General features: G+C 38.9%; 1 protein-coding gene across 5 annotated transcripts in view; it reads right to left on the bottom strand.

Moving 5' to 3' along the window:
• The window catches only part of LOC147115720 (arf-GAP with coiled-coil, ANK repeat and PH domain-containing protein 2-like), a 146,158-nt gene that overhangs the window by 11,898 nt on the left and 120,153 nt on the right, over positions 1-14,107 (bottom strand). For 2 of the 5 annotated variants that reach the window (XM_085990211.1, XM_085990212.1), the window contains exons 11-23: positions 12,973-12,993; positions 10,647-10,698; positions 10,141-10,241; positions 9,320-9,431; positions 7,205-7,413; positions 6,702-6,771; positions 6,114-6,208; positions 5,334-5,512; positions 4,878-4,979; positions 3,960-4,055; positions 3,427-3,638; positions 2,312-2,421; positions 42-152 (exon numbers count right to left, since the gene is read on the bottom strand). In XM_085990211.1, coding sequence (XP_085846337.1) covers positions 42-152; positions 2,312-2,421; positions 3,427-3,638; positions 3,960-4,055; positions 4,878-4,979; positions 5,334-5,512; positions 6,114-6,208; positions 6,702-6,771; positions 7,205-7,413; positions 9,320-9,431; positions 10,141-10,241; positions 10,647-10,698; positions 12,973-12,993 — 1,470 coding nt within the window. The remainder of the gene's footprint in view (positions 1-41; positions 153-2,311; positions 2,422-3,426; positions 3,639-3,959; positions 4,056-4,877; positions 4,980-5,333; positions 5,513-6,113; positions 6,209-6,701; positions 6,772-7,204; positions 7,414-9,319; positions 9,432-10,140; positions 10,242-10,646; positions 10,699-12,972; positions 12,994-14,107) is intronic. The other 3 variants (XM_085990213.1, XM_085990215.1, XM_085990214.1) reach the window with 2 other exon arrangements.

Here is a 14,107-nt window from a genome sequence, read left to right as displayed (position 1 = left end):
CGTGTATAAAGAATAAACACTATAAATATAGTGATACGCACAATGTAACTATATCTGCATTTGCAGCCTCTACAGCAATGGTGAGTGGGTCCTTCCTTGCTTCATCTAATGCACCTTGATCAGCTCCTCGCTTCAGAAATAAACACACTTGCCTAAGGTAAAGAAGCAAAGTACAATAGTTTTGTTACAAATTAAAGGCACTGAATTTTCTAAACAGAACTGAAGAGCATTTCACACTGGAACAATACATATTTTACTTTATTATTCAATTTTTTCAAATCAAAGCAGCACAAGGATACAACAAGGATAATGGTGAAGTGCAGATGTTATCTCCCTGCTCCTTATTTCAGCAGTGCCATTTTGGAGAGGTACACAGTGGAGGACAGGTGCCTTTTCATAGGGTAGGGAATATCTAGAGGCTCTAAATTATCAACTCCACCAACCCTTTTAACAGAGAGAAAATGTTCTACAAAGTTTCTTTCTGCACCCACCCACCCCCCAAATAAATCAAGCAAGGTTCCAAAGCATCTACACAACTGTATTATTTTACTTCGTTCATCCTTTACTGGTTGCTTTCCTTAACATATTTCCATGGTCCTACCAGTTCATGTACTGTCATGTTCTACAAAGCATTTTACTTCATTACCATAAATTATTTCCAAAGCATTTTTAGAAAATTATCAAAGGACTGGAGGGTGATGAATGTTACAGGTAACTATAAACTGCTAGCAGCCATAAGGGATAACATTATTAAGCACTTAGATATGGGCTAGTCAACACAGGGCAGGTCATTAATCAAATTCTAAGGAAATTACTCAGCTGGAAAGAAGGTGGCTGAAGGATAAAAAGCAGAGTAGGAGTAAATGGACATTTTTGGCTTAACAGGTGTAGCTATTGGCATGCCCAGGGAAATTTGTAAAGGCCGCTCATTCTCCATAACCATAAGACATCAAGGCAGCTTTTGACTGAAAACAGCACCAAGGAGCCCTAGCAAAACTGAGGTCAATAGGGGTCAACAGAAAAATCTTCCAGTGGCTGGAGCTATACTGAACACAAAGATGGTTGTGGTTGAGTTAAAGGCCAATCATCACAGCCCAAGAACATCACTGCAGGAGTTTCTCAGGGAAGTGTCCATGACCCAACCACCTTCAGCTGCTTCACCAGTGACCTACCCTCCATCGTAAGGTTAGGTGATTTTACAGTGTTCAGCTCCATTCACAACTCCTCTGCGAATAAAGTAGCCCAAGCCAGCCAAGGACCTGGACAACATCCAGATGCGGCTGACAAGTAGCAGGTAACCTTCGCGCCACAAAAGCTTCAGGTAATGAGCATCTCCAACAAGAAAAGCCTCACCACCTGATCTTCAACAGTGACACCATTGCCAAGTCACCCACCATGTGTTTGTCTGAACTCATAAAATTTCACAAAAATTAGAACCTTCTTACTCACTTCAGACAATTATTAATTATAGAAAATAAATTCTTATCCAACAGCACAGCAAAGCTGAACTCCCACTGAGGCTAATCTCCATACTCTTCTGGCCATGCATACTACACTGACTTATTGCAGCTTGAGGGCCCATTCAGCGTAATGCATTGTACCTTTGGTATAATTTTACAGACTCTACAGCTTTGGTGATATCAATTAGGCTTGGTGAATCTCTCTCTAAATTATTAATGGCCCCACCCTGTAACGTGAGGCAATTAATGAGGGCCATTTAAAAATTGAACCCCTTCATCATCCTTCTTGTTTGTGTGCATAATCTTCCATTTACCCACAAGTAAAGCAATTCTTTAGCCTGTGCCCATTTATTTTGATGCCTCGTGTTTTTATATATTCATTTTTCTGGTATCATAAGATTTTAATATTGCACAAGTACCATCCTTCATACTGCTCATCAACAGTGTGAACAGTAGGGGTCCAGAATTCACTGTTTTGGCACTCACTCATTTGCTTGATCTTTCTAAAATTACTTTTAATGCAGTGGTCAGGTCTTGTGTCATTTTCCCCACCAGTTCAGTAACAATGTCCTTTGAAAACTGAAAGGGAGGTTGATCTATTAAACTTCCAATAATTATAAAAGTTAAGTTAGGATATATACACTTACAGATTTGCCCATTAAGTTTTACCCAGAATTGTCCCTGAATTATATATTTTTTTGAAGGCTCTTAAAGTATTTAATAATCCTGAGGCATGTTTCTGCAAGAAAACATAAAAGGGGCCTTAAAGCACCAACCAGTTTATTGCAGTATATTAGAGAGAGAGAGAAACAAACATATCATACACTAGTGAAGGTAAACCAGTTTCTTACCCAGTATGCCCCAAGATGGTGGCATGATGTAGTGGCCCTCTGCCATGACAGTCTCTGTGGTTTACATCTGCTCCATTCTGCAGCAGAAATTCGCAGGCAACCAAAGAGCCCTGTGATAAAAAATACAACTTCAAGATCCAAACTTAGCACAGGTAAAAGTGAACTAAAACATTAATTAATAAACAGTACACAGAAGAGAAGGAAAGAATGAAGAACACATGTAGGTGAAGGAAAAATACCCAGAACAGGACAGTGGAAGGAGGAAAACAGAAGCAGCGAGAAAAAAAGGGGAGAAAAAGCATTAAAGTGAGATGAAGAAAAAGGAAAAATAAAGGTTTGCGACAAAAGTAAATTATAGCCATGTGGTTTATTTTATTATGACATACACAAATTTTATTTCCCTGTGCCATGCCTTGAAATAGAACTATCACTGTGAAGCAAGTGATACAATCATGAGAGCATGCCATTGACTTGGAACATGGTTATTTAGAAATTATTTTAAAAAATTAAACAGTACACCTTATGAAGAGGTACACTTAAATGTGTGTAACAAGAGTGTGTAACCAGGCAGTAATAAATCTCAGGGATCAGAGGATGTTGATAACCAAGCTTCACTTTTGGGGTTCAGCACATCATTCCCAACCAGTGTAATACATTGCTGGTTACATTATGGGTAATGATACACAAGTCCTAACATTCCTATAATTTTTTGGTCCCTCCTATTTGGTCAATTCATTTTTTTCTTCCCTAATTTTTTTGCTACTGCCAAATCACCTTCATTTAGGAAAGCAAAATAATCAAGGCTGCAGATGTTTCCACCAATATTTTTCCATGGTCAACTGGCCCGAAATATTATTTAATTGGAGAAAGGGAAATGTCAGTATTCCCTGCCTGAAGTGAACATTTGAAAGTGAGTTGCTCCACCAAAAAGCCAAGTTGAAAAGTAGACTGAGGTGGATGGATGAGCTTGACCTGTGACCTTCTGGTTGGAATCGAAGTTACTTTATCTCTTGCACTTTGATTTTCTGCTCTCAGATTCTAACTAAACCACAGTATTTCCTGTTCCCTAAATGGGGAAGGGGGGGGGGGGGGGGGGAAGCTAACAGCGAACCTACCCCCAGCACAGCCTGAATAAGAGGAGTTGCTTTATTATCTTCCGCATGAACCCAGTTCAAATCAGCTCCATGGGCTAATGCTTCTGCCATATCTGGAAGACTTCGAACATGTGCAGCGTTATATAACTGTAATCCTGCAGGAATAATTTTCTCTTCATGGAAGACAGATGACTCCCTACTGCCTCCCTCTATAATAGATGCTTCCAAAATTTCTAAGGAAGCAAAAAACAACTTTAGCATAACTTTCATTGACTGTGATCAAAGGTTATACAGTTACAGATACTTAATCTTGGAGCTAGTAACACAGTATTCTAAATATATTATAGCATTCGACACACATTTCTGATTCTACTCAAAATACTCAGATCAGAGACAGATTGTAGATTTGATGACCAAAGTTCAGGTTAGAATGAATTGCATTATGGTTAGTAGAATATGCATGTAAAGTGTAGGAGAACACAAGATGGATATACATCTATATGTAAACTTATTAATTTTTGCGACTATTATTCACCTTGGCCAATCTTACCAACCTGGTTCAGGTAAGCTGCTATTGGAGGTCACCGACATTACCACATCCTTGCTGCCCTCAGAGCTATTCGGCACACCACTGTCTGAATTTTTTACTCCTTAAAGAAACAGACAAGTTAAACAAGATTGCCTCATGTCAAACCTATTATAATTTTTCCAGTTTTAGTTGATATAACAAGATTTCTATGAATATGATTAATACTTTCTGAACAAAAAGGTGGTGGAATATTTAGCATCAAGCAGTCATATTCTTGATTAATAGACTTATTTGATATAACAAAGGAGCGTTTAATCAGTCTACAGAAAGTAGGCTTTAAACCATATTCAATGCAAATTGTTATTCATTTACCTAACAGCCCAATGTTATCATAACAAACATACAATCAGAATAGAACAGAACACAAGTACTGTATTCTGAATGCTTTTAAATAAAACTAAGTTTAACTTTATTTAATTTTGTTCCTGCGTTCCCTGGGGATCTATAAACACAAAAGAAACTGACACTACCTTTTTGGTGCTACAATATTTTACTAATGTAAAAATGAATGCACAAACATAGAATGCTCCTTCATATTGATAAGGTTTACACTGATGAAAAACAAAATCACAAATGAGAACACACCAGAATTTAAAATCAAACATCCCAACATTTCACAGATACTGCTACAAAATGCATCAGTTCACGTTTCTACTCTTACTGCAATATCCAATATGGTTAACAATGAAATACACTGACTACAAATACAAAGGGGAAAATCAAATGCATGATGGAAAATGCGACTTGAACAAATAATGTTTTAAAATGCTTTGGGAGGTCAAAAGCACAAAAGAAACACACATATGCACCTATAAAGTGGAATCAAGCAGTGGATGAATTTAGTAGCACAGGCACCGAGAAGCTCCATATGTGCAGTACTTACTACTATTAGATTTTGAAGAGGTGTCAAAGTAGGAGAATAGCGAGTCTAGCTCATCTGGGCAGAAGAGAGACTCCCGACGTGGCTCAGTGTTACTAACAGCAGCTGGTTACATGCATGTTAGCAAAGCAAAGCAGCCATTGAAACAGAGGAAAACAGAGGAAATTGTTTTTGAGAAATTCAAAGAAAAATACAAGAACATTGAAAGATAGATTGTTAGTTAGTAATAGTTTGAAGTGAATTACTGACTTTGGTAGACTTAATATATTTATGAATTCTTTACTGCAGGTGAAAAAGACATGGTTGTTGGCCACTGGTCTAAAAAAATTAATGGATGGCAGAACTATGTTTTGCATCTTTGTTTTATACACAATTCAATTAATAATGATTTATTTTTTCAATCACTCATTGGTAGTTCTTGTTCTATTTCCACATGCTACATCACAGATAGGGTATTACCTGGAATTTTGGAAGTGCTCCCTGGTACAGAAAGAGATTTGGATGATTTTTCACGTACGCCCTCAAGTTGATTGGGCAGTGATAACATCTTTGGTCTTTCTTTTGATGAAGAAAATCTATGGGGTTTTATAAACTTCTTCTCAACATACTTAGCTTTGATCCAAGTTTCCTTCTCGAGCCTAACAGTAGTGCATGAAATACATTTGAAAGTTAGAAAGCTCGGAATTTCTCACATTTTAAAAGCAACAAGTTAGAGTGTGATTATATGCTGTGTGAAATGCAAGGCACAATCTAATAATTTATTAGTACCTTATCAGATGCTAGTTTCTATTTGATATTTTACAAGTTTTGCATCTGAAAATTAACATCCATTTTACATTATAATTATAAAAATCATATAATTTAATCTACATCTAAAACTACCCGTTATCCTAGTAAATTATGTTTACTCCGAGTAGCAGTTAAATTATATATTTTTGAACAATAATCTACATCAACATTGGAAGAAAGTCTTGCATTTATATAGAGCATCTCATCACATCCCTCAGAAATATCTTGCTGTGCTTCACATAAAATGAATGACTTTGAATACAATGACTGAGTATGCCGTGTGCAAAACTGCCTGAAATGAAATGAATGACCAGTTAGATCTTTAACATCCATCAGAACAGGCAGATTGAACCACGGTTTAAAATCTATTGAGCCAAGCTGACACTTTTGAACCTTCGCCAAAAGTTTTGTCCAATAGAAATCGACTTAGAAATAAGTTTCATTATTTACCTCGAGTCTCCTGCATTTGGCTTTTTAAAATGCATTTCTTCCACCTGTGCCTCATATATTCTATTTATAACGCTATTTCCCAATGCACACATAAGCTGCCAAACAAAATGAGAATACAGATTTCAGCTTAAGCTTCACTTTTAAGGAATACAAAATACATTGGTAGCCCCCCCATAGTAAAATTGTTGTTCTAGCAGCATGATTAAATTCTTATTTGCTGATTCAAATCTTCCAACATGCCAAGGGAACTGTATCTCTTCTAAAATTAATTTCTATACTGCAAGATCCACTTAAAACTAATGTCATCATTATACTATTATAATCAGACCTCACCACCTCAACTGCAATTGTTCTAAAGTGGGGGGGTCTAAATTAAATATTTTGGATGTTGCAAGGGCAGAAATTATGGAAAATTTGACTGTTTTGATGTGTAATACTATTCGCTCTACATTAATTTACACAAATATGGTTTTAGTGATGAGATATATATCTCTTCATTGGCAAAACTAATCCATTAAATGAAATTGTAATAGAACACCATCATACAAAGTGCGATTTAAAAAATATATATAAAGAGGCTAAACTCACTTTTAAGAGCTCAGGTTCCCATGAATCCAGAGTAAGAGAACGCACCTTAGAAAAATGGACACCTAGACTTCTAAACACAGAAAATAAACTAATACAGGGTACAACACAAATAATGCAGGCATTCATCACTAGATAAACTTCTGCAAGGTACTGAAGCTCAACAATGCAGCAATAAATTATGCTTGTGGTCAATCAGTAATAGTCCAGCTAATCTTTCTGTTCTTGTAGTTTTTTCATATTTAGTCATCTTCTTTTGCAAACCTCCCCAATTGAGCAGAATCAAGTCTCAAGTTTTGAATGTATTTTGTCCTCCAATTGAGAGCCCAGCACCCTACCAAAATTAGAATCATAGCAAAGATTTCAAGTTACCTGTAAGCTGTTCATCCAGCTTCAGTGAAAAGCAGCAACAGTACTGAATACTGAGCCCAATTAGTATCAAATAGGTGAATACACACAAATATTTTTCAATCTAGCATAACTTATAATCTTTTTCATGTTAATACCTGTGAATTCCTGAACATTCAATGCATAGTGTGATTCCAAGGTTAATGCTTGCCCAACGTGGGTCTGCCTGGCCGCAGTCACAGCAATTCGTATTGCCAGCAATGCACTCCACGCGCTGAAGTGCGCTTTCTCCTTTCACTGGTCGCTCCTTCAATTCACTCCCAGAGTCCAGGCTGCTGGTAGAAGGGGAAGATCTTCTATCTAATTTCTGGAGAAGCAAACAAGTTTACTATTTTTTCTTTCTTTCAAAAGAAGTTCCATGTAATCTCATAACAGCATGGATTTTAAACGGCAAACGGTCACTTATCTAACCTGAATGTGGTAGAAGTGGCATCACACAGAAACATATATATTTTTGAACCATAGTAGCTTCTCTGCCTCTTCTTGCCATGCCTGCCTCCACAGCACTCTGTTGCTCTTCTACCATCTCACCAAACTGGCCTTCTGAGCATTCCCAACCCTCCACTCAATCAATGGCAGGGCCTTCAGTCGTCATGTCTCCACCTCTTAAAATTAGAACCATTCACGAGTGAAAGTAGCAAGCACTTTTTCCACACAAAGGGTAGTGGAAATCTGGAATTCTCTCCCCCAAAAGGCCGTGGGTGCTGGGTCGACTGAAATTTTCAAGACCGAGACTGACAGATTTTTATTAGGTAAGGGTATCAAGGAGTATGGATCAAAGGCAGGTAAATGGCGTTGGAGGTACAGATCAGCCATGATTTAATTGAATGGTGAAGCAGGCTACAAGGACTGAACAGCCTACTCTTGTTCCTATGTCATCTCTCCTCACCCTCCTGCTCAGTGTCCTTGGTTATTTTGGATGTTTCACCATGTTAAAGCACAAGTGCAAGTTATTGTAGTAGTAATTGCAAGACCAAGTCTGCCAAAACAAACTAAAAATGACTATACCTGGAATGATTCACTTATGAAGAAACATTTGTCTTCATAAAATGACAGTAACTAAAAACATTAACAGTCACGCTCTCTATCTCTTTCATAACAAATGATGCTTAATCCACTATAATTTGCATTCAAATTTGAGACATTTGTGAATAAAATAATATTGACATGCAGAAGTTAGTAATCTTCAAATTCCTAACTCACAGGAGCTTGACTAGTAAATAGTGTAACAATAAATGCTCATTTTATGACAGCACAGCAAAAGATTGCGCTTTTCTTTCATATCGACTGCAACCAGCATTTTACAAAGTCAGAAACACTAGAAAAAAGTAGATACACTGATAGATGCAAAACTTCTTCCATTATCACATTTAAATATTTGGTAGAATGCACTTTAAAATGTGATGGACTTTGAAGGCTCCATTATTTAGTAACAACATAGATATAGTTTTATTGCAACAAAAACTACAATCACAGCTTGTGGTAAAACCATGCCAATGTGACCACAGAATTGCTTTTGAATTTTGGTTCTAAAATAAGGTAGTTATGTAGGAGGGAAAACTGATGAAATTATGGTTCCATTCTCTTCAGTTCTTTGCAATCGGAACAATGGGGTATAATCTCGGAATTAGCACGAAAAATGGGGTATAATCTCGGAATTATCCCGAAAAATGAAGGGAGAAGTTAATTAGAATATTCTTTCACACCAAAGGTTATTAAAATGTGATTCTTTACCACAAATGGCTATTGAGGCAGAGATAGCAATAGTTAAAAGGGGATTTAGTAAGTATTTGAAAAGGAAAAACATAAAAAGAATTAGACCAAGGTCAGGCAAATAGGATTAGTGTATAGCTTCGGTTGACGAGCTAACACTGCCACAAGCACAATGGGCTGAATGGCTTCCTAGTTACTCAATGGATCTAGAAAGGTGCTATTCAAACATGGTGCCTCTAACTGCACAGCATCCTCTAACATTACATTGAGACGTCAGTATTAGATATATGATTGCATGGCTCGGCTCAAGCCTGCAAATCTCCCACCAGGTAAAAGTATTAAGAGGGCCACTTGTCAATTTAAAAAAAATTTGCTCTTAGGATATGGAAGATGCTGGCAAGGCTGCATTTATTGCCCATCCCAAGACGGTGGCAGGCTTTCTCCTTGAACTCGCTGCAGTCTATGGAGGTTTAAGAAGTGAAAATATACTGCATACGCACATCTGCATAGCTCTCTTCTCCTTTCTCTTTGTATGCTGTAGCTATGCTAGCTTGAACAGCTTTGATCCAGACTTGTCGGATTTTTTCAGAATCTGCTTGCAGCATACAGCTCCTGTAAGATGAAAACATGCAGAGATTTAACATTTATGGAGCCACTGGAAACAAATAGCAAGATTTAGATGTCTTGGCTATTATCCAAGTACTACCATTACTGAAAATATATCATGTATGAAAAAAGTTAAAATTCTTCATGCTGAACTTGGAAGCAATTGATAACGATGAGAATCACGAGTACAACTTTATATTTCATCAATTTTGTATATCAAACATTAGTAAGTACAAAAAAAGATGAAACCCAACTACTTTATTGACCAGTTCTGACGAAGGGTCATCGACTGAAACATTAACTGTTTCTCTCTCCACAGATGCTGCCTGACCTGCTGGGTATTTCCAGCATTTTCTGTTTTTATTTTACTTTATTTACTATTCTGCCATGTTGGCACTAAGACTGCATCTTTGAAAATAATGGGCAACATGACAAAGTACTGGTGACTACAGACTTAAAAAAGTGTTTAGCACTATGCAAAAACTGGTACTGAACATCAATAAAAATTTATGACCATGCAGCAAAATCATATGCAGCCTGAAAACACCAGCTGTCTGTGTGTTATTTCCTTTTGTTCCCACAAGAGGGCTATTTTCAGATCTTAAAATCAAAGTTTAACTTGCAAAATAAATCTGCATGCAGAGGTACACACAAAATACATTCTGAATCATAATTATAGTCCTTTACAATGTAGGCAAAATGTGTGGGCACTTACTTTGTAGGAGACACTACTTCAAAACAGAAACGCCTTTCAATATCCTCACATGGTTTGACTGTACAAAGTCGTAAATCATCAACTACTACAGTGAGGCAATCCTGTGAGGAAATTTAAAAAAAATTGTTCAGCTATATTAAAATGGTTCAATGTTTAAACAATACTGGTTATCATAGAACCATTGCTACTGGAGAGCAAATATAAGGATTAAATCTAATTATGGCGTTCAGGTGCCATGAAACAAAAACAGTAACCGCTCAACAGGTTTACAAAAGCCAAATGAAACGTATTAGACTATGACTTTACAGTCATACACTGGTACAGAGTCGTCTTTATAAAGATGATTTCAATTTTACTGATTTTTTTTTGGTGAGGATTTGTATGGGTGGTATTAGTGACACCGTGTTTCTGAACCTTGGTATCATTAACTTAAGATTTATTACTAAATAATTGGCAGCTGATAGCTCAACATTTTATGTTCAATACACAATGCACTTTTTGCTTACCTTAAACTTCTTTTGGTAAACAAGCTGGTTGTTCTGAATTGAAAACCATCGCCTGTAAAGAGAAAAACTTGTAGGTTGTAGATGGGAGAGTACTACAAAAACAAAATATACATTTAATGACTGCAATATATGGACAGCTTTGAAAACAGTCCTGCTCCACTGCTTCTTGTAGGCCGATTTTCTCCTTTTCTGAAGGCAATGGCCTAGAAATTCGGTGGGCTGTGCCACCAGTTAGCGCCCAAAGAGGGCACTTAGTGGGTTTAGCCCCACTGGCCACGCCTCCCGCGAAATTTAGCAGGGCGCTAAGGGCGGCGTTAGCCGGTAGCGCTGCGCCACCGATGATGTCATCGGTGTGCGCAGCGCCCCGATCGTGAAATTTGGTAGCGCCCCCCGCTGTAATGCCGGTCGCAATTTGCAACCGGTTCAGGGGGGCCTACCTGCGGCGGTAGAGGCGCTGAGGTGCGGGGCGGCCATTTTTTTTTGCTGGCTGCCTGCCAGCACCTCTTCGCGCAGCCGTCCCTGGCCTCCTGAGCACCCCCGCCCCCCGCGTTGTGCCAGCTGTCTCCCAAGAGCCCAGCACTTCTCCTCGGTGCCGGGCTCTTTTGCCAGCACTCGCAATCTCAGATCGCGCTGCAGCAGGCCCCTCCCCTTTAAGGGGAGGAAGGCCTGCAGTACCATAGCGCGCCGTGCCGCAGCGTGTGGTGCTGCGGCACGTTGCGCTGCGATTTTCAGTTGAAGCGCCCCAAGACGGATGCGGGGCGCCTCGAGTAGCGCCACGCTTCCGTTTGGGGCGCTCAAACTGAATTTCCGGCGGGCGCTCGCGACTCCTTCCGGGGCGGTACTTCCGGCACCCTGGCAAGACTGGCGCCCCAAACGGGACGCCACCGAATTTCTAGGCCAATGACTCCATCTCCACCAGCACTTAACTCAAGTGGCCATGTGTGAGCCGACAGTACTATTCGTGCTATTTTACCATGGAGGGGGGAACCACAGCCAAACCCGATTCTGTTCTCAGGCCATGCCCATACATATGCAGTTTTCAACATGATCACTGGACAGTGATCAGGAGCAGAAACTTAGCTGATTTTCTTTTTTCCCTAGCCTGAGGTGCCAATGCCAATTGATCAGCTAGCTCAGCGCAAACCAGGAACGTTGGTCCATGTCTCTCAGCTACACACATACTTCCACAACTGAGTTACTGGGAGAGATCCTCTTTCTCTCCCCCGCCCTGCTTTCTGCTCCCCACCCCTTTTTCTGACACACAGTATTCCCTAGCCAAGGCCAACGACATGTGTCCACCTGTGTTGACGATAAAGTAGTACGTAACGTTACTTCGGGTGATCACCCCTCCACTTTCCCTTCCTCTAGAGAAGTGCCTCAACACTTTGAAACTAGAATCCCATGAAGGGGACTTTTTTCTTTTTTTTTTATAAATGTTGTTGGGATGTAGGTGATACTGGCAAGGTCACACTTATTGCCCATCTCTAATTGCTTGCTGGTTTTAAGGATCAACCACATAGAGTGGTCTGCAATCATATCAGCCAGACCAGGCAGGAGCAGGAAAAGACATTAGAAACCACTTGAGATTTTACAACAATCCACCAACTTTCAAGCTAATTTTTTCTGGCATCAGCCCACAAATCACCAGATTTATTGAATTCAATTTCCCAAACTGTCTTGGTGGGATTTGAACGCTCAAAAGCTAGGTTGTTAGTCTAATACCATACGCACTATACTATTATATCCCTGCAAATCTTCATCCTGCCACTCCATTGCACCATAAATTGATTATAAAATGGAAATACATTTTCTAGTGACTAATGAAATGTGATCATTTTAAACCATATGTTTATTTTCACTTTAAGAACAAAAACACTTGAAAAATAGATTTGAAAAAGAAACCTAGTTTTCACAAAACTGATATTAAAAGTCTTTTTTTAAAAACAAATGTGAGTAAACGATTTTTTTCTAAATAAACCAAGTTCGTTAGTTGAACACTTCCGTAGCATGGAATTTTAAAACTTGAACATTTTCTTTATTAAAACCATCAGTTTACCACACAGTCAGAACTTGAAGTGCAGCAGGTTAGTAGAAAGGATGATTAGTTGTTAATATTGCGAAAGGCAAAACAAGCAAAGAATGCTGCCTCTGGTTTGCAGCTAACACAGTGCCCATGCTGTAAAAAGGACAGCACAGTGACCAGTTCATAGGCCGTGGATTAAACCAGGTTTACCCGAAGTTCTTTGGACACTTGCAGACAGGTGAGAGCTAATATGCAGAGATAGGAATGGGGAGCAGATAAGATGTCCAGCTGACAGGTTGGTACCTGATGTGGGGGGTCTTTTTCCTGTCACATGACAAAATGGGGTGGGATCAAGACATAGAAAGAAAACAGAAAAAATGAAAATAGTAAAATGAAACACTATGATCTGAAAACACAGGAAGATTAAATGCATACTAAAAGTAAAGCAGTATAAGCTAGCATAGCCTTTTTGTGCAAGGTCCCAACAAAACAGAGGAGATTGAGTAGTCTTGTACTGTTTGATACAAATCAACAGTTTCACATTTTCAAGAGGTGACTATAAAATTACAGAAACATGCATTTGATTTCAGTACTGTACACTGATCAATAACCATGGAGTAAAAGTTATATACCATAGGAGACAGAAACCCACTGCATAAAGACTTGAAATAGTTTGTACATTTCATGAGTAAGCATGCAGTCACTACAAATTTACTACATACTAGTGAATCTCCCATTGTTCTGCCCAGGGAAAAATTTGGACAACGCAAATTTTCCTCAGCATGCTTCAGTGATGCTGTGGGTATTGGTATGGGGAGTTTATGAAGCTCTGTCTAATTATAGAAATGTATGATACAGGTATGATTGTAATTATCATGTGATCCTGTTGCACAGACGGGGAAGACCATTTGGCCCATCAGAATTCATCCACCCAGAGGGATCCTACAACAGCAACTTGCATTTATGTTGCGCCTTTAATGTAGTAGAATGTCCCAAGGCGCTTCACAGGAGCGTTATCAAACAACATTTTACACCAAGCCACAAGGAGATATCAGGACTGGCTTGATCAAAGGGCTAGGTTTTAAGAAGCGTCTTAAGAGGTGGTGAGGTTTAAGGGGGAATTCCAGAGCTTAGGGACTAGGCAGCTGAAGCTATGAAAATCAAGGATGTGCATAAGGCCAGAATTGGAGGAGCACAGAGATTTCAAAGGTTTGTAAGGCTGGAGGAGGTAACAGAGATAGGCAAGGGCGAGGCACTGGAGGGATCTGAAAACAAAGATAAGAATCCTAATGTATCCTCATTGTAGCATTCAGTTGTTTATTTAGTCTTCAAGAGATTTTGCCTCCACTACTCTATCTGGAAGTTTATTCGATACTTTGATCACACTTAAAAATTTCCTGATATTTGCCCAAAAGATACCCTTCTCTATTTTGTACCA

Source organism: Somniosus microcephalus, chromosome 6 (assembly GCF_052327205.1).
Source record: "Somniosus microcephalus isolate GS21.2 chromosome 6, FLI_Smic_1.0, whole genome shotgun sequence".
NCBI classification, from domain to species: domain Eukaryota; kingdom Metazoa; phylum Chordata; class Chondrichthyes; order Squaliformes; family Somniosidae; genus Somniosus; species Somniosus microcephalus.
Note: the sequence above shows the minus strand (reverse complement) of the source record. Positions and strands in the feature narration are given on the sequence as shown.